The sequence below is a fragment of the Grus americana genome, chromosome 5 (genome assembly GCF_028858705.1).
Source record: "Grus americana isolate bGruAme1 chromosome 5, bGruAme1.mat, whole genome shotgun sequence".
Lineage (NCBI taxonomy): Eukaryota > Metazoa > Chordata > Aves > Gruiformes > Gruidae > Grus > Grus americana.
Genome location: NC_072856.1, coordinates 46,391,438 through 46,418,116, shown reverse-complemented (window position 1 = coordinate 46,418,116; position 26,679 = coordinate 46,391,438). Strand labels below are relative to the sequence as shown.

Sequence of the window (26,679 nt, the reverse complement as noted above, 5' to 3'; positions counted from 1 at the left end):
CTGTGCTGGATGATGAGCCCTGCTCTGAAACTCCTGGGCTATAGAAATCCCACAGCCAGAGAATGGAAGCAGTAAGAATTGCTGCCCTAACTCTGCAGGTTTTCAAGACCTGGAGATGTCACCTGAAATCACAGAGAGAGTCTGCAACAAGAGTCTCAAACTGCACCTTTGCCTGCTGCTTTGAACACAAGATTTCTTGACCAGTTGAGGTGTCTTAGTTTGCCAGCCTGGACTGGAGCTTCATGTGGCTCAGCCATACCAGCTCCCTGGCATCTGGCCTGCAGCTGAGTTTTAGTTAGTTTGTACGCAGGAGGAGCCATGCCCAGATTTTGCTAAGCACAATAGTCAGCACGCACTTGTCCCTGCTGACCTCCCCTCTTCGCCCCAGACGAGTCAGGAGCAAGCTGCACAAAGAACTTTTGACTGTGAATGACACCTTGAAGGCACCGGTCCGTGGTCAGCTGCCTGGGGGGACAGATGGGGTGAGTGCTTTGCCTTCACCCTGGGTGCAGAGAATCACCCCCAGCGCATCCCCAGCACCGGGCAGAGCCCCTCCTCTTCTCTGCTTTCACTGACACCATGTGAAGGGATGCCAAAATCACTCTTGGGTAGCCCTGCCCGATGTGTCTGCGGGCTGGGATTTACTCCCTTCATCTCCACAGAGGATGGACCCACATGTTTGCAGTCGGGAAAGGAATGTCTCGCCCTCCTTCCCTGCCATGCAGTGGCCAGCTGCCCCTCGGAAATGCCTGAGAGGAGCCCAGCTGGCGGGGCCCAGCCCCTGCTTTGTTCCAGGTCCTTGCAAGCATGTCAGCTATTCTTCTCTCACTGCATGGGAGCCCGGCAGTAGGGATCACAGCCCCGCACAGCTTGACCGTCACGCACGGGCCAGGGGCCGTGGCAGAGCCCATCCACCAGCCAGCCTCCCCCGCCACGCCAGCCCCTACCAGCCCCAACCCTGGCCAGGCTTGTCTGTGCTGTGGGAGCTGAGCAGCGGCCGTGAGGTTTCTGAGGAGCTAGGAGAAAGTTCCCCGCACCAGGCATCGCAGCCTTTGCACACGAGGGTGTACCACACACAGTGGAGGGCTCGAGAAACTATGTAGCCCCACCACGGGGACATGGGCAAATCATTCCTTGCCAACGAGTCCTGCTCTCTCCTGGGCTTCAAGCTCTCCAGCGATGGAGATGCCACCATAACCTCAGCTTTACTGTTCTTGCGGGGAGAAATATTTTCCTAGCAGACAATCTAAATCATTCCTGCTTTATTTTAAGCCCACTGCATCTTGTCTGTGGTTACAGAGAGCATATTATTGCCTTATTTGCTCCTACCTCTCATGTATTTCAGAATTTTATCATTGCGCTCCCTATTTCCCTCCTTCTCCACCATCTTCTGTTCTCTAGACTAAACATGCAATTCTTTCAGGCTTTCCTTAGAAGCTGTAATTATAGACCTCCGGTTAGTCTCGTTGCCTACCACTGAGCTCGCTCCAAGTAGTTCACATCTTTCTTGAAGCCTGGAGCCCAAAACTGAAGCCACAGGGTCTTATCTGGGGCTTTCTTAATACTATATCGAAAGATTTCTTCACAAGCCCTACAAAACCCAGCCTAGCCAGGCAGCTTTTGTTCTCTTCCATGATGTTTTAAATGTATGTCCATTTGAAAATTCACCATAACCTGCCCAACTTAAATGCCTTTTACAAATATGCTGCCAAGCCTGTTGCTTCCCATCTCGTACACGTTACTGGTGGTTTCTGCCTCAGTGTAAAACTTTGCAATTCAGTGAGGTCAAATATACTTCTTTTTTTTTTTTTTTTTTCCCCCCTCCTGGATCACTTTTCCACTCGGCTGAGATCATTTTCAATCCTAAACTTGTGTTCTAAGGGTTTTACAGCACCAGTGGTGATGTAAATTATTTTGGACTTTTAAGTTATCAGTTATATTATCTTCTATACTGAAACATACTGGCTTCATTACAGCTCTATTAGGCTTTCCCTTATTTAATAATAAAAATATAATATAAAGCATTGCCTAAAGTCTTAATAAAGCCCAGATATTCTGCCAAGGAAAGGCATTAGGTTGACTCCATATGAGTTGTGCTTGATGTAGCCATGATATAGGTGTGCTGGTTGTAACTTTTTACCTGATTAGCTGGATATTTACAGGTTACTGACTGCATTTTTCAGTATTTTTTCATGAATTGATGTTACAGACTGATCTAATTCCCTTGGCCCTCACCTCTCTCCCCCCCAAGCCCCATTCCTCATCGAATTCTGAAAGATTGCTCCACTTTCCCAAGTAAGTCTTCTAGGGTAAACTGCACCAAGCCCTGTCATGCTGGAAACATCTGACTATTTTCACTTTGGCTTTTTTAAAAAATATTTTATTTAAATTCTTCCCATTTTGCCATTGAAGTAGGGTTTAGATGATGTTTCAAAGCAGTTCTAATATTTACTTAGGCTAGAGGCTTTCAATTTTTTTCAATTTGTGGCCTGATTTTCCCATAGAAGTTCATAAATGATCCAATACACAAGAAAGGGCCAAACGAGTCATAACATAGATCCACTTAAACCAGTACCCAGTCTCTGACAGCAGTCAACAGCAGGTGACCAGGAAGGAAGAGTAAAGAGAAGGGCCAGCACACATCACTATTTCCCTGAAGTACTTTCCTTGTTGCCAGCAGCTGGTGGCCAAGAGGCTTCTTGAGCCAGCTGTGATGGTCATTCTGTTTAATGGCCCCTGGTTGGTTTATTCTTCTGTGAATTTTTCCACTCTTGTTCTAAATCCATGTAAACTTTTAGTGGCACCATATCACCAGCTGCAAGAAATTCCAGAATTCACTATATGTTTTCAGAGACGTCTTTGGTTGGCACCCCATACTCTGTTGTTTGATGGTTGCTCCTTACTCATCTTCTCCATGTGCTTCATAAGCACATGGCCAGTTAGCACCCACCTCAGATGTCTCATCACTATGAAAAATTCACTCTTTACTTCTATCTCTGTTTTCTGTTTTTTTAACCTTTGTTTTCTTTAATTCGCAAGACTTTACGTCTTATCCTGTGTCAGTTCAGATTCTTGAAGAGCCTTTGGGCAGGAATATAATGGACCTTGCTTTTCTTCCTCATCTTATATAGCCCTCCCTCCCCCAAATAGCTGAAGGACTGCAAGCTGTGTTCGGATCTGTGACACTTCCAAGTAAAGCAAAGGTCTGGGGTTTCTCATTAGCATCTGTGTAGCTGCACCAGATGTCAGCTGTAGCTGAAGGAGCGGGTCTCTGCTGAGAGCAGGCGGATGCAGCGCAGGGATCTTCACTAGCATGCAGCAACTTAAGGCTCAGATCACCCTTGCCAAGTAAACGGCTGAAGTGGTGTAAGGCATTACCACCGCTGTGCCCCATTAGCGTTAGCATATCCTGACACGCTCCATGCCTCACGCTCAGTGCTAGCTCATGCCTGGCCTTTTAGCGCAAGCTTTCCTTCACCGGTGGGTTAGTCCAACAGATTCCATTGTGAACAGCAGCCAAGGCATGGCTACATGGCTACACAGCCTGTTCTGCTGCTCTGGGGATGGTGGTTTCCAGCCCAAGAGGCAGGGACCCAGCTGGGGCAGCACCAGAGTAGCTCAGGGCAGTCGGTTTTGCTGTCAGAAGAGCCCTCAAATGGCCTCCGAGCAAAGCTCTGAGTCTGTGAGCCTCATGAATGTGGGTTGCTGGCTGAGGCCAAAGTGTGTCCTATTAGAGTAGCAGCAGGATGCCCGAAGTAAACCCTGTTTGTGATGAAAGGAAGGCAATTAAAATTCCACTTCAGCTGCCTTCCTGTCCCGCTTCCTAACCTTCCAGCGGCAGGTGATTAGCGGGGCCTGCCTTCTGCTGCCCTCGCTCAGCTGTGCCAGGGGAGCCCTGCTGCAGGCGAGCACTGCTGCCGCGGCACTGCCAGCTGCCGGCACGGCTGCCGAAGCACAGCGAAGACACTGTGATTCAGCTGTCAAGTTTGTCTCAAGTTAACTTAAAATGAGCTCATGTTTTTCAGTTTTCAAATCATCCTGCTCTTCTCTTACCAAACCGCTTGTCTTGGTTGTGAACGCACTTGCTAGCCCTGCTGTTTAAGGTTTCCCCACATTTCTGTCCAGGATTTCCCAAACAGAAAACCAAAGAGGCACGCTGCATAGTGACATTGGTGTGCTTACATCCTGTTAACACTCCTGCAGCCTACCAGATGCATACAGTAGTTCAGCTGTGCACAAGAATCCTGGCAGAACACCTGCAGCCCCTTTCCCAGCCAGACGGTGCTTTTAAGGAAGCCAACCCTGCAGGACACAGGGAAGCCCCACTGTACCTACGGGTGCCCGGCTGTCGCACCACTTCCTTTGTGGTCAGCACAGGGATAAGTACCCAATACACAACTTAGTTTCATACCACACTCTTGATACCCATACACACTTAACCATGGCTAACCACTTTGGAATAGTGAGCAGAAAAGGCTAGAAATGCCCTCCATAATTCAAAAGGCAACTCAAACAATTACATTTGGGGTTTTTTTAAACAGGCACTAAAGTTTTTTTTTCTCCTGTCTCCTCTACAGAAAGGGATGGCTAGAACATGCCATTCAGATTAAAAAAAATAAATTAAAAAAGATAAATCCCAAAACAGTATTTCTCACCCAGTAACATTACTTACTTCTAGCTTACTAGAGGTACTCTACAGAAAACACTAGTGGAACACAAAGTATGCAAGCTCATACCTCACAGGGAAAACCGAGCACTTCAGTCACCCTTGAGGTTAAGCAGATTGACGCTTCCAACCAGAACTAGATTTCCCCCCAGCCTCTAAACAAGTTTATTGCTTTAGAAGACGTCTCTGGGAACTAACTGTATTAGCAGGAGAGAATGAGCAAGTGGTTTTCCCTGCCTCAACAGTCAAAGTAATAGCTGAAGTGAGGTCAGCCAAAAGTACTGCACCTTGTTTATTTTATGGGAATAAATCCCACCCCCATTGAGAGTCTAAGTTTGCTTTGGCCTGAAGCTCTGAGGTAGGTGACCCTGGGCCCCACAACCTGCTAGAACCGTTTTGTAGGTGGCAGTTTACCCAGCAGCAGTTTCCTGATGGTCTTGGACATCCAGTGACTAAGTGATGGGCATTCTTGTAGAGCAGGCTAGTATACATGTAAGAAAGGATGGTGTTGAAGAAATGGATGTACAAGGGAGGAGGGGAATAGCTTGAACAGGACCTTAGACCTCTTTAGAAATGGGAAGGGCTTGAAACATTTATTAGCAGCACATCAAAAGCAGAGAGAAAGCGAGCAGCTGCTCCCACTAAAATCTGCATCACACTCATCATGCTCTCTGCTCCCCCAGAAGTGAGGAGTAAATCACATAGGGATCAGCACTCCTCACTGATCGGTGTTTTTCCAGAGATCCCTCCCTCAGCCTATCAACCAACCCTTTGAATTCAAGCCGATCTGAGGACACAAGTTCCATGGTGGTTTTTTTAAGTTAGGTTTATTTAGCAATAGAAGTATGTACATGTAAGAGAATCCCCTGCAGCACAAGACATGCACAAAGCAGTGAGGGACTGAAAGTGGTGCTGCTCAATGGCCTTCCTTATCACCTGTCATCCCACTTTACTCAGCAGCACGGCCAAGATTAGAAAGGGACAGGTGAGAAATGTATCAGTCCACATGGCAGAGTCTTCAGGCAGAGCCTTCCCAACCGGTATTAAAACAAGCGGGCACCATAGCCAAATGTCTGTTTAATGCCCTCGAAGTAGTAGCGCTGCCAGCCTTGCTTTGTTCTTTCCTCCTCACTGGCAGGAATGCCCTTGCCTTCCAAGCATACCTCTGTCTCGCCACCTTTGTCGGTGAAGTTCAAGGTAATTGTTGCAAAGTGCCCTAGAGGAACCAAAGCAAATTTGTCAGCAGTCTGTAGTATAGTATATGCTTCCCCAAGGAGCTGCTCTGCTCCTCTTCTCACACGGCACCACTTAAAAAGACTCCTCAGGATCCTTTCCAGAGGATCTGTTTAGGACAGCTGCAGGCCTTCCCCAGAAACAGACAGAGGAAAGGGCTCCCTCTTCATAGGGTTCAAAGCAGTTGCAGCCACAGCTCAGCAAGCTGCTACTTCAGCCATCCTAATCCCTGGCCACTGCTCAAAGCAGTGGCTGATCATTCTGATCTGACTGTGTGGGACACAAAGCTGGGATAAGGCTGGTGCAGCGCCCAGAACACCATGTGCTCCTCGATCACTAGCCAGAGTGCAGTGTGGCAAACTGTGTTGGAATTCTTCAAACACACAAGCAAGGGCTGTAATATCATAGTCCATTTTTGGACTACTTACCAGCTGGCCAAGATTTAAATCTCCATTTCATAACAAGTTGCTTCTCAGGGACCTTGAAAAGAGACAGAAAGACAGAGTAGGTTTTTTTTGGGGTTCTTTTTTTTTGGTTTTTTTTTGTTGTTGTTGTTTGTTTTTGTTTTTTTACAAATCCTGCAGTCTAATAGAAAACAACTAGAATTGAGTTGATCTGAAGCCTGAGACCCCTTGAGAAACACACACGGAGGGAAAGATTTAAAGTGTCCTTTTCTTTCCACTCCTCTTCTAGGAAGGTAGGCCACAGTACAGCCCCAAACACTGAGACAGTATCCCTGTCCAGAGGGCTTCAGCGGCAGGAGGGCTAGAGAAGCAAAGGGGCAGTTACTATCTTTTACACCCCTCCAACCCCTAATAAATAAGTAAAATCACACAAAGACAGGGCCAATGTATGACTGGAACCCAGATTTTTTCCCCAGACCAAAGTTCCATACATTAATCCATACTATAAGGATATATATGCTTCAATAGCCACAGGGGTTATAGATAATTATTGGGCATCAGGTAGAACTCCACCATTAGTGAACTGAAGCATTGTTACAGAATTGATACCTCAAAAATAAAAAGGCTGCCCCTGAGCAAGATACATCTGTACTGGTTAGTACTTACTAGGTCAACAAACTCTCCTGTGACGCTGCCATCCAGCAACTGAAACTTGCCTCCTTTATCAGCCTCCAAGGCAGCTTGTGCGTGGGTGAAAGCCTGGACCATCTGAAAAGAATTCAGGAGGACACCTGTATTACTTGACATTATCTGCTTGCAAACTTGTTGCCTAACGCTTCCCACCCAGTTGCAAAAGTCCTGGAAGAGAAGGTAAGTCAATAGTGTAAGGTCTTCATGAAGAGACAAAAACCTTGTCCTGGCCAGAAAAGTAAGGTTATAGCCACTATAGCAGCATTCTGCCTGCCAAGGGAAAAGAACCCCTAGCTTCCACATTCTAGGCTGTGTTCTGTAAGCCACACTTTGATTTTCTCTGTTGATTCCTTAATGAAACCTAGTCCTAAGAAAAGATCGTATTTTTTGCACACCCCCCTTTAAAAAAAAAAAAAAAAAAAAAAAGAAAAAAAAAGGAGGAACAAAAGACTAAGACCATATTTAAATAATGATACAACGCTGCTCTCTTCTTAAACGACATAATAGTGTGCAGGGGAACAGAAGCTATTCCCTAAGTACGCATTGATACCACGTAACCTTAAAAGGAAAAAACCAATACAAAACCAAAAAGTATACAACTGTAAATCCCAAGAGATCTGACCACCCGCAGTAAGGGATGCGCCTACAGATAGGTGCTGACAGCAGTCTGGAACTGGCTTTTGGCTGGCATTAATCCGCTCTTGTCAACTGTGTGACAAGATGCACAAGCGAGATTTAAGCAACTGTTCTGCAGACCAGCTTTCTTACTCTGTTGTCATAGATTGTGAGTGTCCTACAGAATGCCTTAAAAAGCTTTTTAGGAACAACCTCCTATGCACAAAGAACAATTCTCAGAAAAAGCCTGGCATTACCTCTTGAGTAATGAATACCCGGTAGAGCTCCTCAGGAGATGTTAAGAAGGTGTCCTTCAAGCTGATCTTACACGTAGGGATCTTGACTCCTATGGATTTGGACTGTGATGTGGCAGTACTACTGCCAGCAGCCGTCTTAACAAAACAAGCAAAACACACACATTGAGTTTTTTGTGGGGAATTAAAAAAAAAAAGTTGTTCACATACCCAAGAGAAAGAACAAAGGTCTTTTGTAAAGATGTAATTAGGTACAACCATATTTCAATGTAAAAAGCATATTTATCACTGTGCTTGAATTAAGAAATATCATGTACTGCAAATCAAAACAGTCAGGCTTACACCACAGATTGTGAATTCCTGAATATATATATCCTATAAACAGCATAGGTTGCTCCTGTACTCCCTGGAATCTAATACTGTGTGCATTTCTTCACAGATCCAAAAGCATGTTTACACATTTTATTTACCTTGCGGTCTTCTGCTTTAGGAGCCACCTGAGATGTTTCCATATGCTCACCATTCACTGTGGGCAAAATCATGCCCTGGGTGAATTCTGGAAAGAAAGGAATGCACCCGTGAAACTAATAAAAGATCAAGTAAACCTTTTAACTGTTCTTTGAAATACACACTCACAATCAAGTGTTCAAAAAACATGTAGACATGGCGCTTCAGGACATGGTGGTGTTGGGTCGATGGTTGGACTTGATGATCTTAAGAGGTCTTTTCCAACCTTAATGATTCTACAATTCTAAAAAGGGCTTCCTGGTTTCTTCCCTGCTCTTGCTAGCACCCACGACTTGAAATATTTTTTTTTTAAAAAAGTAGAGACCTCTTTTTACAAGCAATTAGCTGTTATTGCCCTCACTACGCTCCACTGAAGGCAGAACCTGCCTACAGTAACAGTCAGAAACTTACCTCCTCTTCCTAGTATAGATACACCAATCACCATCTTCCACACGTTGCTCTCATATTAATGTTAGCCATAAACATAGGTTGCTTTTTTCCTCTCTCTCTCTCTCTCTAACATAAGTAACAATCACATCTCAAATACTTTTATCTTGCTGGTCTACACAAACCAAGCTTTTCCATTTCTTTTCAGACTGGCTCCCCATTTCTCTTATCACTGTAGTACAGAATAAAAGTTACTTCTAACTCCATCTTCAGTTTATCTTTTTTGACACCAGATGCCAGGGGAGGTCTCACCAGTGCCCTGTCCAGCAGCACTAGCGCTTTTATAACTCCACCAAAAGCTTCAGCCTCTTTCAGCTTCACGTTTGCTTTTTCCTCAGCTCTATCGCTTCTGCCATTTCCAATGATAAAACAATTTGCTCTTTCTCCTTCATCTGTTCAAACTGGCAAAACTCCACTACATAGCAGAATGTCATTATATTTGTATAATCTAGTATCCTGCAATACTTAGGTCCCACCCATTCTTATTTATTCCAGCCCACAAGATCATACAGTTCTTCCTGAACAACATTCTCATCTTCCACTGGGTGACTGTATCTCTCACCCTGAACACTAAAATGCCTGAAAAAACCCCAAGGGTGAAGCAATATGATCCCGGAAAACCAGCGACCGGTGATGGTTTGTACTCAGCAAAACTTAAATATCTAGCATGTGTAGTGTAATACAGGTAAATGCATATAAAAAGCAACTCTAGTGTTCCCAGCCTGTACTAGAGAGCAAAGCTGAACTCAATTAAAGCACATTGATTTAACTCCAACTGCTGGAATCACATTTATCATCTAAAAAAATTAATTTTGATCCAGATACTAAGACAGCTCATTCAACGACACCAACAAAATCCGCCGAGCGATTTCCAGTTGTCAGTTACTCTCACATCCAAATAACAATAGATGCCTTTACTAGTGCGGCAAAAGGGAAAAAAACAACAGACTAGAGAGAAAATATAACCTTCCAAGGGAGTAAGCAGGCCAGATTGTGCCACATGCAGTGACTGATACTCTGTGTCACTGGGGTAGCAAACACATTTTATTGGCTTTATTTTTTCTACAGCTGAGCTTCAGCGTGTGAAGGACATTGTCGGTTTTAAAACACACATCAAAAAATGCAATTTGTTATTGGATTACCACCGAAAACCATCTTTTGGGGCTGTGCTACAGTGTCTAGAGACAGAAGTGCTTCTTGCCAAACGCTAACCATTTTCAAAAGAGACAGAAAATTTACTGTTGTTGCTCTGACACTTTCCTGTTGAGATGTGGTAAGGAACTAGTATTCCCTCCTCTCCTTACCCTCAGCCCTTCTTTAGCATTAGCCCATATAGGTTCCCAAAACACTTCCCCATCTCAGTTACATACCTGTTTTGAGAGTGCTGATGTAAGTTTTCATTGCATCTCTAATTTTTTTTGCGCCCTCTTGCTTCATCAGGGTCTTCAAGTTAGTGTCAGGTTCATCTTTAGCAAGGCTGACATGGATCTAAACAGGAAGCACAAAGCCATGCTTACATAGTCCTTTTACTACTCGATTCAACATCGCAGTCAGACTTTGGCTAAACTTTCACAAGCAGCAGTGCAGTTTTGTTAATCGTTCACTTCATCTCTCTCAGCCTACAGTAACGTACACACGTACTTAAATACCTTCATGTGCTTTAGAGCCCTAACATCTAGAACACAGAATTAACTTGATAAAGATACAACATGATGGAGAGGGACTCCTTATCAGGGAACGTAGTGATAGGATGAGGGGTACTGGTTTTAAACTGAAAGAGGGTAGATTTAGAAGAAATTCTTCACTACGAGGGTGGTGAGGCACTGGAGCAGGTTGCCCAGAGGAGCTGTGGATGCCCCCTCCCTGGCAGTGTTCAAGGCCAGGTTGGATGGGGCTTTGGGCAACCTGGTCTAGTGGAGGGTGTCCCTGCCCATGGCAGGGGCGTTGGAACTAGATGATCTTTAAGATCCATTCCAACCCAAACCATTCTATGATTCTATGAACTTAAGCAGTCTCTAACACCAAAGAAGTTCTACACAGATGTTCTAAAAAAGGTAATATGGAAGGAAATATGAGTGCTGTGAGGATTCCTGTTAGAACAGCCATACAGCCAGCAGTATTAGCTTTTAGCTGTGCTTACCTCAACTTCATCGATGTCATTTTCATCTGAGAGATTAGGAATCTCCACATAACCTTTGTATTTCACCCCTGTCTTTGATGTACCTGCAATGACAATTAGGCTGTTGAGATCAACATTTCTTACTCTGGTTGTTGTAAAACCAACTTTGTATTGTATCACAATACAATATGCTCTTTTATTATTATTTCCCAAATGAAATAAACATCCTTAATCTTATACCTGAATCTGGCCTTGAAACAGGAGGAAAGAACATCACTCACCAGTCCATGCCAGCTTGATAGCCCACTCATAGAAGAAGATAAGTTTCCCTTTGCGGTTGTTAATGGAGGCCTCTCCATCCAGTTTGCTCACTTCTGTCACCTCACAAGCCCCTTCTTCACCCTCCACCCTCACAGGCAGGAGGAGAGTTTTCAGCCGTTCTGTGGACCAGTTGGAGGCATCTCGCTCCGTCCTGTGAGAAAACGGGCCGGTGTGAGAATCTGGGGCAGAACGCACCGCCAGCACACGCTGGGACTAGCCAGCCTTCCTCCAGCGCTTCCCTCCCCGCTCCCCTCCAACACACACACACGGCCCTTCCCCAGGGCACCCACGCACACGCGAGGGCCTTCCCGGGGCATCAGCCCGGACACCCCACCTCAGCACCAACGCGCAGTAGGGCAGGGAGGGAAGCGCACCTCCCCGGGACACCGGCCGGGCAGCGTCCCTCCACCCAGGGGCACGGGGGCCTCCCGCGGGGCCGCCCGGGCGGGTCTCGGCGCCGGCCGGCCGGGCCGCTCCGCTCACCAGTGCCAGTTGTTGACGTTGGTGGCGTCCGCCCGCTGCTCGACGATCCAGCGCGGGTCTCCCTCCCCCCACTTGGCCATCGAGACCGCCGCCGCCGCCTCCTCCTCCGCACCGACCGCCCGTGGAAACTGCTAGAACCGCCGGCCGCCGCGCCACCTCCCGGCTTCCGTCACCGGCACGGTCCCTTCCGGCGCCCTTCCCCCGCCTCGCACGCGGCGTGGCTTCTTGGTTCCGCCGCTCCACCTCCAGCTGGCTCTCCCGCCCCGTTACCGCCAGCCGGCGGTTCCCGGAGCCGGCCACGCTCGCTCCCCCCCCGCCGCCCCGACAGCCCAGCCCTCAGCAACCAGCCCGGACACTGCACCGCCACGCGCGGCCCGCTGGGACTTGTAGTCCGGCCTGGCGGGGAGGGCGGCGCGCGGGGCACGCCGGTACCCGTAGTGCGCAACAGGGGAAGCGTGGGGCCGGGCCGCGGCGGGGAGACTGCGTGTCCCGGCGTGCCGTGCGCGGACAGCCGCTCTTCCTCCCCTCACCTGCCGTGCCCTGCCCTGCCGGTGGCGGTGCCTGGCGCGGGAGAGGAGGCGCGGGGAGGTGAGCGGGACTGGGGGGACGGTGGGGCTGGGAGGCGGGACCGGGAGGCGGGGGAGGGGGCAGGGGCGGTGGCTCCCCTGAGGCAGCCGCTCCCCTGAGGCAGCCGCTCCCCTGAGGCAGCCGCGCGGTGCTGTTGCAGATGAGCAGGGCGAGGGCGGACGAGGAGGAGTACTGGCACAGCTCCAAGTTCCGGGCCTTCACCTTTGACGACGACGATGATGAGCTCTCACAGGTAGGGCCCGACCCCGGGCTAGACCCCCTCCCCGAGCAGGCCCCTCCGTGGCTGTCTCAGCCCAGGCCTCGGCCCCGCGCCTCACTGAGGGTCTGTGCTTCGTGGGTGGGTGGGTGGGGATGCTCGTGTCCTGCCCTCTGTGGAAGCCACCAAGGGCTCCCGTCTTGCCCCCCACGGTAGCCAATCCAAAATCTCGCTAGGACTGTGGTTTCTCGCCCGTGCACCGAACTGCATCTCCTGCTGGCTGAGCCGTCAGTGTCTGTGTAGGTGTCTGTGTAGGTGTCTGTGTAGGTGCCTTTGGATTCCTAGTGGTGAGGAAGGGCTGCTGTGTCTGTTGAACACCCACAGGCATAAAATACCTTGTCCAAAAGAGGCAGTGGAGGCTGAAGAAGCTGTATTAAAAGCTCTGAGGGAGGTTGTTTAAAGGTAATAGGAAACAAAGCATGCGCTGCAACACTGGTGGTCTTTATACAAGCTCCTTCTTTTGTCCTTAGTTAAAGGAATCCAAACGGGCAGTGAACAGCCTTCGGGATATCGTCGATGATGATGATGATGACGACCTTGAGAGGGTCAGCTGGAGTGGAGAACCCGTGGGAAGTAAGTGCAGAAGTACTGCAAGTTATCCTTGAGACAGAGGGAGTTTAAAATTACTGCTTAAGTTGTGTCATTTAGTTGAGGTCAGGAGTACTACTTGCTATCTAATCCTGCATATCTAATCTAATTCTAGTCTCCTCAGGTCATGTAGTAAGCCACTTGATCTACCTATGTGGATCCACTGAAAAGAGAGCGAGCAGAAGCCCAAATTACATAAAGAAGAGCAGTGCAGACAAGTGGAGGGAATTCACTGTGGTTTTCCCAATACGTAGCCCAGCTTAGAGTAGTTATTTTGGAGGTTATGGCTTCATATTCATCATGCTCAGCTGGCATGCAGAATTCTAGGTGATCATTTCCTTCATGCTGCTGCCTGAAATGGCACCATTTAAATTTCTCTGTGCTTTGTCCCCACAACACTTTAAGGAGATATTACCAGGCTTACTGTATTTTTATACACTGACTCTTATGTTTGAAGTTTGAAAGAGAATTGTAAGCATTAAGCAAATGCATTTCTAGTGATGATGGGAGCAAGCTCATGACCCACACACAGTGCTGTCTGCTGCGCTTTGGAGTTCGTGACCTGCAGAATATGTGGCACTTGCTGGCCAGTGCCGAACAGTGAAAACTTAAATTTGGATCACCCAGAGGACCTTCAAAGAGCCTGTTCTTCTTGTCTTATGCTGTAGCTCCTCCCTCTGGTCCAGGCCATTTCTTTTCCCACCCAAGCTCTCTACCTTTCAGCTTTTTTGCTCTTTCACCCTGTCCTAAAATGTATGTATTGTGCAGCTGCATGAAAAGAAGGGAAAACTGTGTCTCGAACAAACGGGAGGGAGACACATGCATTGTTGCCAGCAGCAAATGCACATTGGTAGCTGTTTTGTCTGCGTGGGGAGGAAAACTGTCTTAGTTTTCCAGTGTTCAGGAAGTCACGCTCTTATGGCTCTATAATTTGAGGTAGCCAGGGATTCTCTGTCTTGCTCTGTACCTTTGGAGCAAGGATTAAGCTTTACCCCATGCAACAACATATAAATGTTGGGTGGTCTATGCATTTTTTTATATAAACCATAACCAGCTGTACCACATTGCTGAAATCAACTATTTCTGGAGGACAATGTGCAACTGCTTAACAAGCAGTATTACACAAGATTGGGATGCTGTGCACTGCATCTAGATAGTGCTGAGGGTCAAAGTTATGAGGATATACCAGTGCAGAACTGACCAGGACACACTTGATAACATTCCTGCCATGCCATAAGATCATTCTTTGCAGACTGTTTTTCTCTTTCTCTGTTCTAAATGACCTCTGTCTGCACATAGGTATCTCCTGGTCAATCAAAGAGACAGCCTCCAGCAGCACTAGCTCACTGGAGGGCCGAGACTCCAGCCTACAGAAGGGCTCTTCCTCCTATGCTGCTTTTCCCAAGCAAGTTTCCTCCTACTCCCTAAGCAGCCTATTCAAAGGTGAGGTTGCTCATATGCAACATGAACAAATGGGGTTTTCCTCAAGAGTATCAAGGAACAATTGTGTTATCTTATGTAAATTGTTTTCTCTTAAGTGTACTACAAAACAGGGAAGCTCTGATCTCTCCTCAGTGTGGGAGTGTGTCTCTCACTGGTCAGAAATTGGAGACTGTCTTGCGCAGAAGATCGCAGGCTCTTGTGGTATGGGAGGGGGCTTTGGATATTACAGCTTTTTAAAAGCCATATTCCACTGTACAGTAATCTGTTTGCATGGTAGAAGACAGCAAACTACAAAAGGACTGGCTTGACCCATGTGGCCCTCATTTGATCTTCAGTACTGTAGAGAAGACAGGTTGATTATCCTTTATTTGGAGCTCAACTGGCTGCTGTTGATGTTATAGTTGGTTCAGCAAGCATGTGGTAGCATAGCTGGCTGGGGGGGCAACTGCGTAGCGGGCCATGGAGAGACTTGCAGCTTGCAAGAGTTCAGCTCTATTGTCTCTCAGCTAAACAACAAGCCAGCTTGTTGGAGTTGGTTTTTTTTTTTTCCACTTTCAACTTTAAAAATACAGTGATAATGAAAGGGATCCACATCGCAGTGGATCACCCTGGTGAACAAAACTGTCTGTGTTGCCATCACCTAAGCAGTGCTCTGTGCTTGAGCCTCTGCTCTGCAGGTAGATGAGCAAATTCAGGCTCTAACTCTCCTGGCTTTGACAACAAGAAGGCAGATAGGGCATGGGTGCTATACAGTTTGTGATGCCAGCAGCATGTGCACGTTGGAAGCTGGTTTGTCTGTGCAGGGAGGAAAACTATCTTAGTTTTCCAGTCTTCAGGAAGTCATGCTCTTATGGTTCGGTAATGTGAGGTAAGCCACGGATTCTCTGTCTTGCTCTGCACCTTTAGAAGATGAGTGCAAAGCCTTACACTGCAAGCCAGTGAGCCCCAGCTATGCTGGTGTAGTGTGAATCACTCTTCAGAGTGGCTTGTTCTACAGTGGCATAGCTGCAACATGCTGGCTTGCAGCCTAGGCTTGTGTGCCCTCTGCAAGAGATGTTGCTGGTGGAGACACAGTTTCTCATGAGTGTTTGTTTTGATTTCAGGACGAAACAAACTTCCAAGTTTCCAGTCCCTTTCAGATGGTAAGTTTTGAATTCCTGCCTCATTTTGGGAGGGGTGCAGATTAACATAAACCAAAGCACTTCCAAAAAAAGCAAAGTGAAACTGAATTCAGGGAAACTGAATAACAGGTTGTCTGAAAGTCATTCAGCAAAGAAGCAAAAGAGTTGGCATGATGGTTTGGGGTAATCTGCTTATGTACAACTGACGACTGTTGGGTTTAAACAAACTTTGTATTGCCATTTGGGGCTTGAGTTTGGGTCTTCTACCACGAAGCCCAAGAAAAGGGCAGTTTTGGAAGTGGGTGTGAAGCAGGATTTTGATGTGCTACTCAGCTTTGCCTTTTCTTCTCAGTCTTCTCTGACACAGGAGTTAAAAACTACGCTCCAGAGCTGCGCAGACCAAAAACTGAGTACAAGGTGAGCAGCCTGTGTTTGTAGTGTGCTAAGATCAGAGTACTGCCAGGAGAACTACCTGCTCTCTTGGTTTCATGGCAAGTGATTAATCGCTATTTCAGACAGCAGAGGGCAATGCAGGGAATAGGACAGGGAGCTGCAAAATGCAGCCTCACAGTAATGTAGGTGTTCTCTGCTTTTGCTCAGAAGTAGGGAGCTTTGCTGGGGGTCTTAGTTATTCCTTCTCCTAACGAATGGCCCAGCAGCCTTTGTGAAAAAGATTTCTAAACAGGGCTTTGTCTGTAAGCTGCTTTCATGCTGGGTCAGATGAATTGGCATCATGTGTGCTTTTTAAAATTTTTTAAGTCTAAAGGCTTCTAAATTTCTTGTTTGTGAATCACTGGGACAGCACAGAAGGAGTTGCACAGAGGTGGAGTTCCAGCTGGCAGGAGTGTTCTCCCATGTAGGCAGTGTTAGGTGTTGCAGAATCTAGTGGATTTTGGGACTGGGTGGATTCCTCCTACTAGGTATGAGGTTGTGGTTCCATGTCTCCAGGTCCTGCCAGTAACAAGACTGAGCACACATTCCCAACAGGAACAGATGTGCACAATACTAATGCAGCTGCCCACACGGATTAACGCAGACAGAAACCAATGCCTTTACCAACAGACAGATAAACACACAACACTTAGGCCTGATCCTGAGCCTCCTTTCTGTCTGACCAGGATTGAATTCCACTAGTGGAACATACACACAACTCTATGTGTCTCTCCAGTAGCTGGTCCTAGACATCCAGGTTTTTTTGTAGCTGAATCCCAGACCCCAGTCTCCTCCAGTTGCTGGCACCCGGACCCTTGAGCCCCTAGGATTCATGGTCCCATTCCAGTTCTGGCCACTCAGACTGCTTATTCTACTCACTGGCTGGTTGAGCTTGAAGTTCACTAGCGTTCCTACGAACACATACACTTGGAATAGAGAGCTCACCCACACAGAAGGTGGTTAAATATAGAATTTAATGAGAATATAAGACAGACTGCAGTGATCCATTGCAGGGCTCAGTCAGACAGGCACACTAACTAGCCATTTGTTTAAACTTCGCTGGCACCCTATGGCCCCTTTTCCCTCTATTTTCCCATGCTTGTTTCTGCCCAGTTCCTTTTGATCCCTCCCTTTCCCTGCTTTTTGTCTTTCCTGTAAACTTCCATAATAAGCCTTACACATTTACACAGCCCTCTTAAAACATCCCAGGATTCTTTTTCCCCTGCATCTCATGCTAAGTTCTGTGCCTCTTCAGGGTTGCATGGTGTTTGGGGGAAGCTTTGGTTTACTCATCTTGAAGGGTTTTACACAAGGAGTAATGATCTAATCTGTCTCATTTGATGGTGGCAAGGAGTGGCCAAGTCAGTGTGCTCAGATTGCACTGATTAGGTTACTGGGTTTCCTCCACCTGTCCTTGGCCATCTGATCCTCACCAGGTTGGTGTGTTTATGTTGACTAGCTATTAATCACATAACCTAACAGACAGCACCGGTTGAAAGCACAGCAGGAGAAATAGGTGTTCCCTATTGTATTTTGCTTTGTGCCTGCAGAAGCAGGAAGGAGAAGGGTTGTATGTCCCCTTAAAAGCAGGGAGGACTATTGTAAGTGGGGTGGAACAAAGAAGAGAAAGTTAGTGGCAGCTTTGAACAAGTGTCCTGACAGTGACAGGCTGAGGAGCTGCCTCTGACCAGAGGTGCTGGAGGGAGCCCTGGTGCTCAGGACATTTGACAGTTAATTATACCTTGACTTGAGAGATTCATGTGCAGTGGTCCCCTAATAAGACTGGGTCATCCCTTTTTTTTCCTTAGATCTGTGCTTTCAATAAATCTTCAATGTATTTAAATTCAGTGTCCTCAGAGCTGGTACTCTTTAGTCCCTTTCTCGGCTCTTTTGAGGCAGAAGGCTGAATTACAAATGCTGGCTTGAGTGCCTCACAAAGACTTAGATGCTTTGTTAGAGTCTGAGTTCAAGAGTGGCTCAGGTCACTACTACTTTTTATCCATTGCTTCCAGATTGTAGTGCCTGCAGGCTGCAGGGAAAGAACTTTGGTCATTGCAGTAGCATATTACCTTAAGATGGTCTAGCTACAGGCTTCAGGGATCTTGTCACGTTGTACTAGTCCTGTGTGACTCTCCACTTGTCTGACTGTGTGACGACTCAGGCACTTGTCTGAGGCTGTTGGCTCTGGGTTCTCCACACTGCTGTGGAAGGGTCACCAACAGAAGTCTGTCTGAATCATAAGAAACTGACTCCTTCCCTGCTCAGTTTTGGGTTTGTCAGTTTTGCCTGTATTTTGTTTGTCCTTCTGAAAGCTTTAATTTGCATGGAGGACAACCTGTTGAAATGCACTTATAAAAGATACAATGGTGGACCTTACTGAGGCAATAGAAAGACTCTGTGTTAATATCTGAGCCTCTAGCTTTTCTCCCCACCAGCATACAGAGTCTAAGGGCCCAGCATCTGCACCTGAATGTTGTAGGGACGCATCCTCCTAACAACCCCCTTGCAACAGCTGAATCATAAGTCTGAGAAGCTACACTTGGGCTGTCACTGATCTAGCACAAGTGGAAAGCAGCTTGGGAACTATTGGTGTGATCTGGCCTCTTGAGGCTCAAGAGCTCTTTATTTTTCTTGTGGCAGGATTACAGCAGTGATTGGAGTCCCAAAGATACAGTCAGGCGAATGCAGAGGGGCAAGGTAAGAGCTTTCCACTCTGACCTGCTTGCAAGAGAAGGAGGGTGGGTGGTCCTAAACTGCTTTACACTTTGCTGTGCTCCTGGCTGTTCCAGGAGCAGGGAGGGGATCCGCATTGCTTGCAGTGGCTAGGCAGGACGGTCCTGTGCCTGTCTGCTGCTTTGCCAGGTGGCAGTGTGCTGGGATCACACTAGCTCAGGAGCAGCAGGAGACCTGCAGGATTTTGTTAGGTTGTTACTCGAGTCGTTCCCTCAGTAGGTATCTGTACTGCTGTGTCCCTCTCTACCCTTTCTGTTCCCTGGGGCTGTGTTTACAGAGAAAATCCGAGGGTGTGGGGCTTTACTTCCCTTCTTAGTTGGTGGCAAATGGAGGGAGGAAAACAGAAGCAATCTTGGTTACAACGGAGCTGGAATCTTAGTCTCAGCTGCCTCAGTTTGCAGTGAGCACACAGGGAGTTTGTGGTTTAACTCTGCATGTGTCTCCTCAAAAGCTGAGGTGAACTAGAGGCTGAGAGGCCATGATTACAGGGTAAGAGGAAGGGAGGAAGAGCCTTACAACTCTATTTTTCTGATCTCCTCTGTGGAAAGGGCCCCGCAGAGTTCCTTCCTCCTGTCAGGGCTGGTGGTTTGTGGTGTGCAGGGAAGTTTTGCTCTGTTACAAGGGTGTTTGTGCTGAATGTACAATGTCTGCTGTCCCAGCCTGAGCAGTAACGAGGGCTAACTCAGCAACCCCTCTGGACAAATTCCCAGGGATCATGCAGCATGTGGTTTCAGCTAAATGAGAAGTTCTCCGCTGGTTGGGAGGGCAGTTATTCACGTCACTGATAGGTTCATGGGGGAAGAATAAGTAGTACCTTGCGGGTTGGTTCAGCCTGGGGATTGTCTGATGTCCCATATGCTACTTATACCTCTTCTATGTCCAGGTCTGCTCTCTAGAGAGATTTCGCTCCCTGCAGGACAAGCTGGTGCTCTTGGATGAAGCTGTGGCAGGGCATGATGGGAATGTCATTACAGCTGTGAGTGCTGCTAGGGCCATATAGGGCTGGGAATTCCTGGGTGACCCCACAGAGTGTGCTTGTGCGAATGCAGTTAATTGGACACCTAATCTTGCAAGATGGGGGGTTGTTCTTTACTTAAAACCAAGAAGTTACTGAAAAACATCAAAGCTTAAGATTGGGAAGTTCCATATTCCTGATGGCTTTCCTGCCATTCACCAGAATTCATGTCAGGTCAATAATAAGGAACTTGATCCTTTAGCCTTACAGATCTTTGCAACAACTTCCTGAAGGCCACAGTTTAATCTACTTATTGCAGCACAAAAGATTTGAGGGACCTCTCCAGTTTATCTGGCTTCCAAAACATCAGGCAGCAAATGGGACTGTGTCAGAGCTTCCCTCATCCAGGTCTTTTAAGACCTTGGATCTCTCATGGAAACTTTTTCTTTGCAAGTCGTGGTCTCACATATCTAAGCTCCAGAGTAGCAGCTTAGGCAGGCATCCAGGCAGCTGTGGCCCTGGCTCACTGCTTGTCCTGTAGCAGAATTTAGTTCAGTGATGTAAGAGCTGTGTCTTCAGAGGCCCTTTGCAAAAGCTTCCCCAGGCCTTTACCAGTTTGCTGTCTGTCTGTCTGTCTGAATTCTGGTGAAGACTGATCTGTTCAGCTGAGAGCTGCCTCTCTGTGCTCACAGGTCCTGATATTCCTGAAACGGACGCTAAGGAGAGGTAAGTGTGACTGGGGCCAGGGTTTCCATAGTCTGTTTCAGTTAAGAGCAGAAGGGCTAGTTCTTTCACTGCGTACAAGTCATGAAGAGAGAGCATCTGGACTATTGCTGCTTTACAGAGCACAAAATATTTTTGCAGCAAGTGTAACGTGGGTGAGGGGATGGTGATGCTCACAAAGGCCCCACAGAGAAGCTTTAAGCAGTAGTAGGTGGTAGTGGTGATGAGATGAATGAAAATGAATCTGCAGGGGTAGCACACTGCCATGAATTCAGCTGGCAGCCTAGTGAACAGGCTCTTCTCCTGTGCTCTAGCCTCCAAGGCTGTGCTTTGAGGTGGGATAAGGATGTTGAATCCCGCCTATGGCTTGCAACTCCATGCATCATGCTTGGCCCCCTCTGGCTTGGTAGTGCTAACTTGCTTTACCCACCTGTGAATCTCTCTCTCTCCTGTAGAGATCTTGTTTCGGGAGCTGGAGGTGCGGCAGGTGGCCTTGTGTCATCTGATCCATTTCCTCAAAGAGACTGGTGAGCAGAAGTTGCTTCTGGATCTACTCAGGTGAGGCTTTTGCCCAGCCTTGTGGTTGAGCGTGCTGCTAGGAACCTGCCTCCAAGTTAATGCTTGCTCATTCCCTTTTGCAGGTTCCTAGACAGGACTGAGGAAGTTGCTGTGAGTATTCCCAGGAGCAGAAGCTCCCTTTCCTCAGTGAAGAGGGAGTGCAGTGGGCAGGGGGGGGCTGGCTGCAGGGTGTCTGGTAGTCAAGTGAGAGCTTTGCATTCCCATTTTGCCCTCTGGAGTCATGGATTTTCCAAATCCATGAGAATAAACTGTGCTGCTTTTCCCTCTCCCTCCAGCTGTCCCAGTACCGGGAGCATTTGAACATCCAGGATGTAGAAAAAAGGAGGGAATTTCTGAAAGTCTGCATTGGGTAAGAAAAAATGCAAGAGGGTGGGAGGGATGTGGGTGCTTTATAGAAGGTGGTAATAAAGAAAATTAGACCTCTGTCCCAGTGCCACAGCTTCTGTAGTTCAAGGGCCGATGTTGGTTTTGCTTCAGTGGGAGTGGCATGTTGTGGACACAATGTAGACCAGAGAGGAAGAATTTGTGATCACTAGTCCAGCATCTTTTGTGCTTACTTGTGGGCAGACGTGCTTCAGGGACCTTCTGATCATTGACCCTTCAGGTTTTGAGGGGTGAAAGTGTGCCTCCCCTGTCTTAGGCTGAGGAGAATGGGAGGTGTTCCCCACATCCGTGTATGTGGGGAACATTTTTGGTAGAGAAGAGCATCCTTCTATGTGTACTAAGAGCTCCTGACAGCATCTCCTTCCTCCATGTCTGGCCAGGCTGCCATTTTCAGCTGAGGATACCTCCCACATCCAAGACCATTATACCCTGCTGGAGCGACAGATCATCATTGAGGTAGGGAAGATCCCTCCTGGTCAGGAGGTAACTGGGACTAGCTGTGAGATCTCTATCTGTCCCTAACTTAAACTGCTTTGGATCTGAGCAGCCTGCCCTGGCTAGTGTAGTTTAACTGCTGTCCCAGCTGCTGTGCCAGGCACACGTGTGAAATACCAGATCTGAGATTTCATGGCATGTTGAGGCTGTGCTTGTGCATTGCTGTCACAACACTCTTCCCAGGTCTGTACCCCGCAGCTAGGTCAGGCACTTGTCCTGGCTCATGTTTACACTCTCCTTCATCTTGTTTCCTCAGGCCAATGACCGGCACTTGGAGACAGCTGGGCAGTCGGAGATATTTCGGAAATATCCTCGCAAGGCTTCAATTCTCAACATGCCGCTAGTGACCACCCTCTTCTATTCCTGTTTCTACCACTACACAGAGGCTGAGGTGAGGATGATGTGGGAGAAGAGAAGGGTTACATCTCATCCCTGTAGCCCTCAATATGTGGGGTGGTTAAGCTGGGGCATGTTAAGGAAAGAAGGGGAGGGAGGTCATATTTCATCCCTCAGAGAGATCTAGAGGAACCCATCTCTCCTTGCCCTGGGACCAGTTTAGTTTTCTTTTGTGCTCTTAAGATGGGACATTCAACCTGGGAGAGCCTGTCAGGGAGGTGCCTCCTAGAAACCACTCCCTTTTACTTCTGGCTCCAAGGAGCCAGAACTGGCCCTTAATCCCATGAGGCTGAGGTGTTTGATACTGGTGTTGGAAGTGTTGGCGGTGCACCAGCTTGAGGATGCAGGGGAAACCAAACCAGAGCGTGAATGGCATGGGGTAGTTGCTCTCTTCTGCTAGCTGTTTTCTCCTGCAGCACTGACATGAGCACAAAGCAGTAAAGACTTGGGGAGATTTACCCCCTGTGAAGCAAATGCCTTACAACAGGTGTCTGAACCTCTCCCGTGGCCTCCCCTGCTGAGCTTGCACTGACTTGTCTGCTCTCTCTAGGGAACGTTCAGCAGCCCGACCAACCTGAAGAAAACATTTAAAGTACGTGAGTCTCCTGCTATTGTGGCAGCACCAGCTGAAAATGTGGGCAGCCAAATTGTGTTTAGTGAGGGGGCTGGGTAGGAGGAGTTTGAGGGACTCAGCACTGAGGCAGGAAGGGGGGCACTGCATTCTCCTTGAGCAGAGTCATTCTGGAGGCTCAGAAAGGCAGGTGGGAACCATGCAGAGGTTTCCACGGTCCCAGTGAGCAGGGCCCAGTGCAGCCTGGCTGCAGCAGCACTTGCAAATCCCCACCTCCTGCTCTGAAGTGCTGGTCCTGGCCTCAGGCAGCATCTTGCCCCCTTCCCTGGCTGTTGTGGGCCCTGACAGCGCTGTGAACAGGTGCCATTCCTCCCCAAACCACACAGGCCTTCTGAACTGTGCTACTGCTCTGACTCCAGCTTTCTGCCCTGCAGATTCCTGATAAGCAGTATGTGCTGACTGCCCTGGCTGCCCGTGCCAAGCTGCGAGCCTGGGATGATGTGGATGCCCTCTTCACCACCAAGGTGAGCTGGGGAAAGCCTTGCTTGGGGGCTGGTGACTGATATCTACTACTGATAGCTGGCTTGTTCTGGAGTTACCGGACAGACTGGTTTTGTTTCAGCAGGGCCCAGCACCCCTGCTGCAGGGTGTTACAATACTTTCCTCCTCTCCCTGCCTACAAGCTCTGTGGAGCCTGGCTCAGCTGCAGGAACAGGGTCAGAGAAGGGGGCTGCCCTTATGCGCTGTCACCACAGGGTTCACAGCCAACCTGCACCTAGCCACTGTGTGAAAGGCTCTGCCAGTGGTGCATGTGCTGGCTAGTGGGCTATGTTGCTGGCAGCTGGACAAAGGTTCACCCTTCACTGGGGAAAAACACTTTGTTGCTTCCAACTTCAACCTGTGGCAGTCCTGTTCTTTGCTCCTCTGGCAATGGCTGGAGGGATTGCCCTTTATGATTAACGCAAGATCTGGCTCTTGTTTCAGAACTGGCTGGGCTACACCAAGAAGAAGGCACCTATTGGCTTCCACCGGGTGGTGGAGATCTTGCAGAGGAACAATGCTCCTGTGCAGGTGAGCAAGGAACTTTTGTCTGTGTCCTCCTGCTCTTTGTTGGGATTTGGGGTGCGAATGATTCCCCAAGTGAGCTGCTTCCTAGCTGGGAGTGGGAGAACAGCTTGCTGAGCTGCTGGCTCTGCCAGCTGGGTGCCGCACTCAGCTGAATGACCCATGGATCAACAGGAAGTGTGGGTGGTCATGAGGGCTGGGTCCTAGGTCTGACTGCAAGAGGGACAGTGGGCCTAGAGTTGTCCAGGAGCTCTCTCCCCACAGTATATTGCCACCTGTGTTTGCTACATAAACTTTTCTTATGCTTAATCTGGCTGGCAATGGTTAACCCATCCATAGGAGTGAGGTAGCTTAGGACTCTGAGCTTTGTGAGCAAAGCTTTACTGCATCTGGGGTCCTGAGCCATCTTGCCCTGGTCACTTGTTGCCCTAGGATGAAAGGGGTCAAGTGTGTGTGACCAACAACCTTGAAAGGTTTTGTGACTGGGGTGAGAGAATGAGGCAGGAGGTACCTGCAGAAGGGAGCTGAAACACTCTTCCTTCCCTGGCAGGTGCTGCAGGAGTACGTGCGCCTGGTGGAGGATGTGGAGACACGGTTGAACCTCGCCACCAAATACAAGTGCCATGATGTTGTCATTGAGGTAGGTCCCTGCTGTGTGTGTGAAGAGATGGGACGAGCGCCTGCTTTTTCTCCCCAGCTTTCCTGTGCTCTGACCTGTGCCACTACTGCGTTATGCCTCGTGGGGTCTGCTTATCCTTATGGCCTGGGAGTAGTGATATGGTTCCCAGTGGAAGCCAAGCGAGCCAGGAGAGTGGCTCCTAGTGTTTGTGCTGTGGTGGGGATCTGAGGGAGGGATTGAAGGGTTGCCCTGCTCATCTACAGGGCACTATCTAACTGTGGAAGTGTCCTCTTTACTCAGCTGGGCACTGGTTTTGCTGTTTATCTAGACGTACAGGGATCTAAAGGATCGCATCCAGCTGACAGCGTATAAATGCAAGGTGGAGCGAGGGTCTGCAGAAGAAGAGAAGATAAACAGCATTCTCAACAACATGGTGAGAAATACCTTCTTTTTCTTCCAGAGACTCTCATCAGAAAAGGCTGCAGATTAGGTGTAAGGGCATGGCTGTCCTACATACTTTTTATCCCAGCTGGGGAGCTAATCTTATGTTTGGGGTTGCATTCAGTGTAGGAAGGAAGGGTAAAACTGATAGAAATAGCACCCTCTGGCTGTACTTGTCTTTGTCAGGGATTGAAACTCACTGACTTGGCCCCAGAGGGATCTGTGTTCAGCACTGATGTTAGTCATGTCTTGTTCTCTTTTAGCAAATCCGATGGAAGAACTGAGCACCTGTGAAGCAGCCTGCTTGGCCATTGCCTTGCCAATGAAAGAGGAAACTGCAAAACCCAGTCCAGTGCCAACAGAGCAACTCTGTTACTACTCATTGCATGATCAACGTTCGTCAGTGACAGTGGGTGCCCGTGGCTTGTGGGACAGCGGCATTCAGGCTGGTTGAAGGCAGCTGCTCCGATGTAGCCAGTGAAACCATGGTACTGATCCACCAGGGTTGATTCTTTTTGGAATCTGATTCTCTTTGACTTGGCTGTAAGCCAGGCGTGGTTTTTGTTTACGGAGGGAAGTTGCTGGGCACAGCAAGGTTACATTTGCTCTGGGTGGTGTCTGGGCTTATCTAGCAAGAGGAATGGGTCAGTCACGCTTGTGGATCTGTCCACCAGGCAGTGCTGACCAGTCCCTGTAACACTCAAGCTAGCTTGGGCATCACCAGTCATGGCTGTGGTTGGAGTAAAGCCTACTGGACTGCGTTCTCCCTGCATCAGAGTGTGATGGGGGAAAGGACCAGCTGCACCTTAAAGCTCATATTTTTTGTTGGTTTGTTCTGGCTCGCCCTAGGAAAATCGGTGTTGTATGAACTCCTGCAGAGAGCCAGAACAGCAGCCTTTGCCAGTATCCTTGTGCTGGCACTCTGCAGCTCTTGGAAGATCCCTTTATCAGGGAAGAACAGGCACCTAGTGTGGAGCTGGTCAGGGCCCTGCTGGGTTGGATGGAGAGCAAAGAGGGACCCCTCTCAGCCAGCACAAACCTGCTGGCCCCAGCAGCTCTTTTCTCTGAGAGCATTACGCCAGGAAGGATTGAATTGCACTTTCTCAGAAACACAACTCCTCAGGCAACTGCTAGCTTCATCCTTCCAGACCTCACTTCAATTCCTTAAATAAAGCTGTCTCTTTCTTTCTCCTTGGGCTGTTTATTTCCTTCCCACACTGAGCACTTCGTCACTCTGTGTGCTAATCCTGAGCAATTTATCACACCTCCCACAAAGTGAGTATGTGGGGTGTATTCTCATGTTCTGAAAAGCACAGTGCGTGTCACCATGGAGTGGCTTTGCTTGCAGCAGTACCTTATTTCACACCTTCGATGTTACCAGCACAGATGAATAAATTTTAATGTTGGAGGAGAGTTTGCTGCCACAGGAGTGGTCACACAGAGGTGAAAGTTTTATGTAGCAGTGTACCAGTCTGAGGGCAGGTTTGGGTTCCAGCATCCCTGCTGCACTGTCCACTCTCAATTTTTTTACTGTTGTTTGGGGTTTTTTTT

The 26,679-nt window shown here is 48.2% G+C and overlaps 2 protein-coding genes across 6 annotated transcripts; one reads left to right on the top strand and one right to left on the bottom strand.

The window, feature by feature from the left end:
• Positions 1-5,463: 5,463 nt before the first annotated feature.
• Positions 5,464-11,834, bottom strand: AHSA1 (activator of HSP90 ATPase activity 1). Its single transcript, XM_054827051.1, has 9 exons — positions 11,740-11,834; positions 11,217-11,407; positions 10,957-11,039; positions 10,187-10,304; positions 8,333-8,418; positions 7,866-8,000; positions 6,970-7,071; positions 6,328-6,379; positions 5,464-5,882 (listed from the first exon to the last, which is right to left on the bottom strand). The coding sequence occupies exons 1-9, from the start codon at positions 11,817-11,819 to the stop codon at positions 5,710-5,712; spliced, it is 1,020 nt and encodes a 339-aa protein (XP_054683026.1). The 5' UTR covers positions 11,820-11,834; the 3' UTR covers positions 5,464-5,709.
• A 303-nt stretch (positions 11,835-12,137) lies between these two features.
• VIPAS39 (VPS33B interacting protein, apical-basolateral polarity regulator, spe-39 homolog) lies at positions 12,138-26,319 on the top strand. 5 transcript variants are annotated; one of them, XM_054827046.1, is made up of 20 exons: positions 12,138-12,327; positions 12,467-12,559; positions 13,054-13,156; positions 14,471-14,614; positions 15,718-15,756; positions 16,088-16,152; positions 18,808-18,864; positions 19,784-19,876; positions 20,548-20,581; positions 21,034-21,136; positions 21,220-21,247; positions 21,433-21,506; positions 21,922-21,997; positions 22,293-22,427; positions 22,983-23,024; positions 23,438-23,527; positions 23,988-24,074; positions 24,619-24,708; positions 25,016-25,120; positions 25,392-26,319. In XM_054827046.1, the coding sequence occupies exons 2-20, from the start codon at positions 12,467-12,469 to the stop codon at positions 25,410-25,412; spliced, it is 1,479 nt and encodes a 492-aa protein (XP_054683021.1). In that variant the 5' UTR covers positions 12,138-12,327; the 3' UTR covers positions 25,413-26,319. The 5 variants fall into 5 exon arrangements, with proteins under 5 accessions (XP_054683021.1, XP_054683022.1, XP_054683023.1 ...); XM_054827047.1 differs by lacking the exon at positions 18,808-18,864; XM_054827048.1 differs by lacking the exon at positions 19,784-19,876.
• The last annotated feature ends 360 nt before the right edge of the window (positions 26,320-26,679 follow it).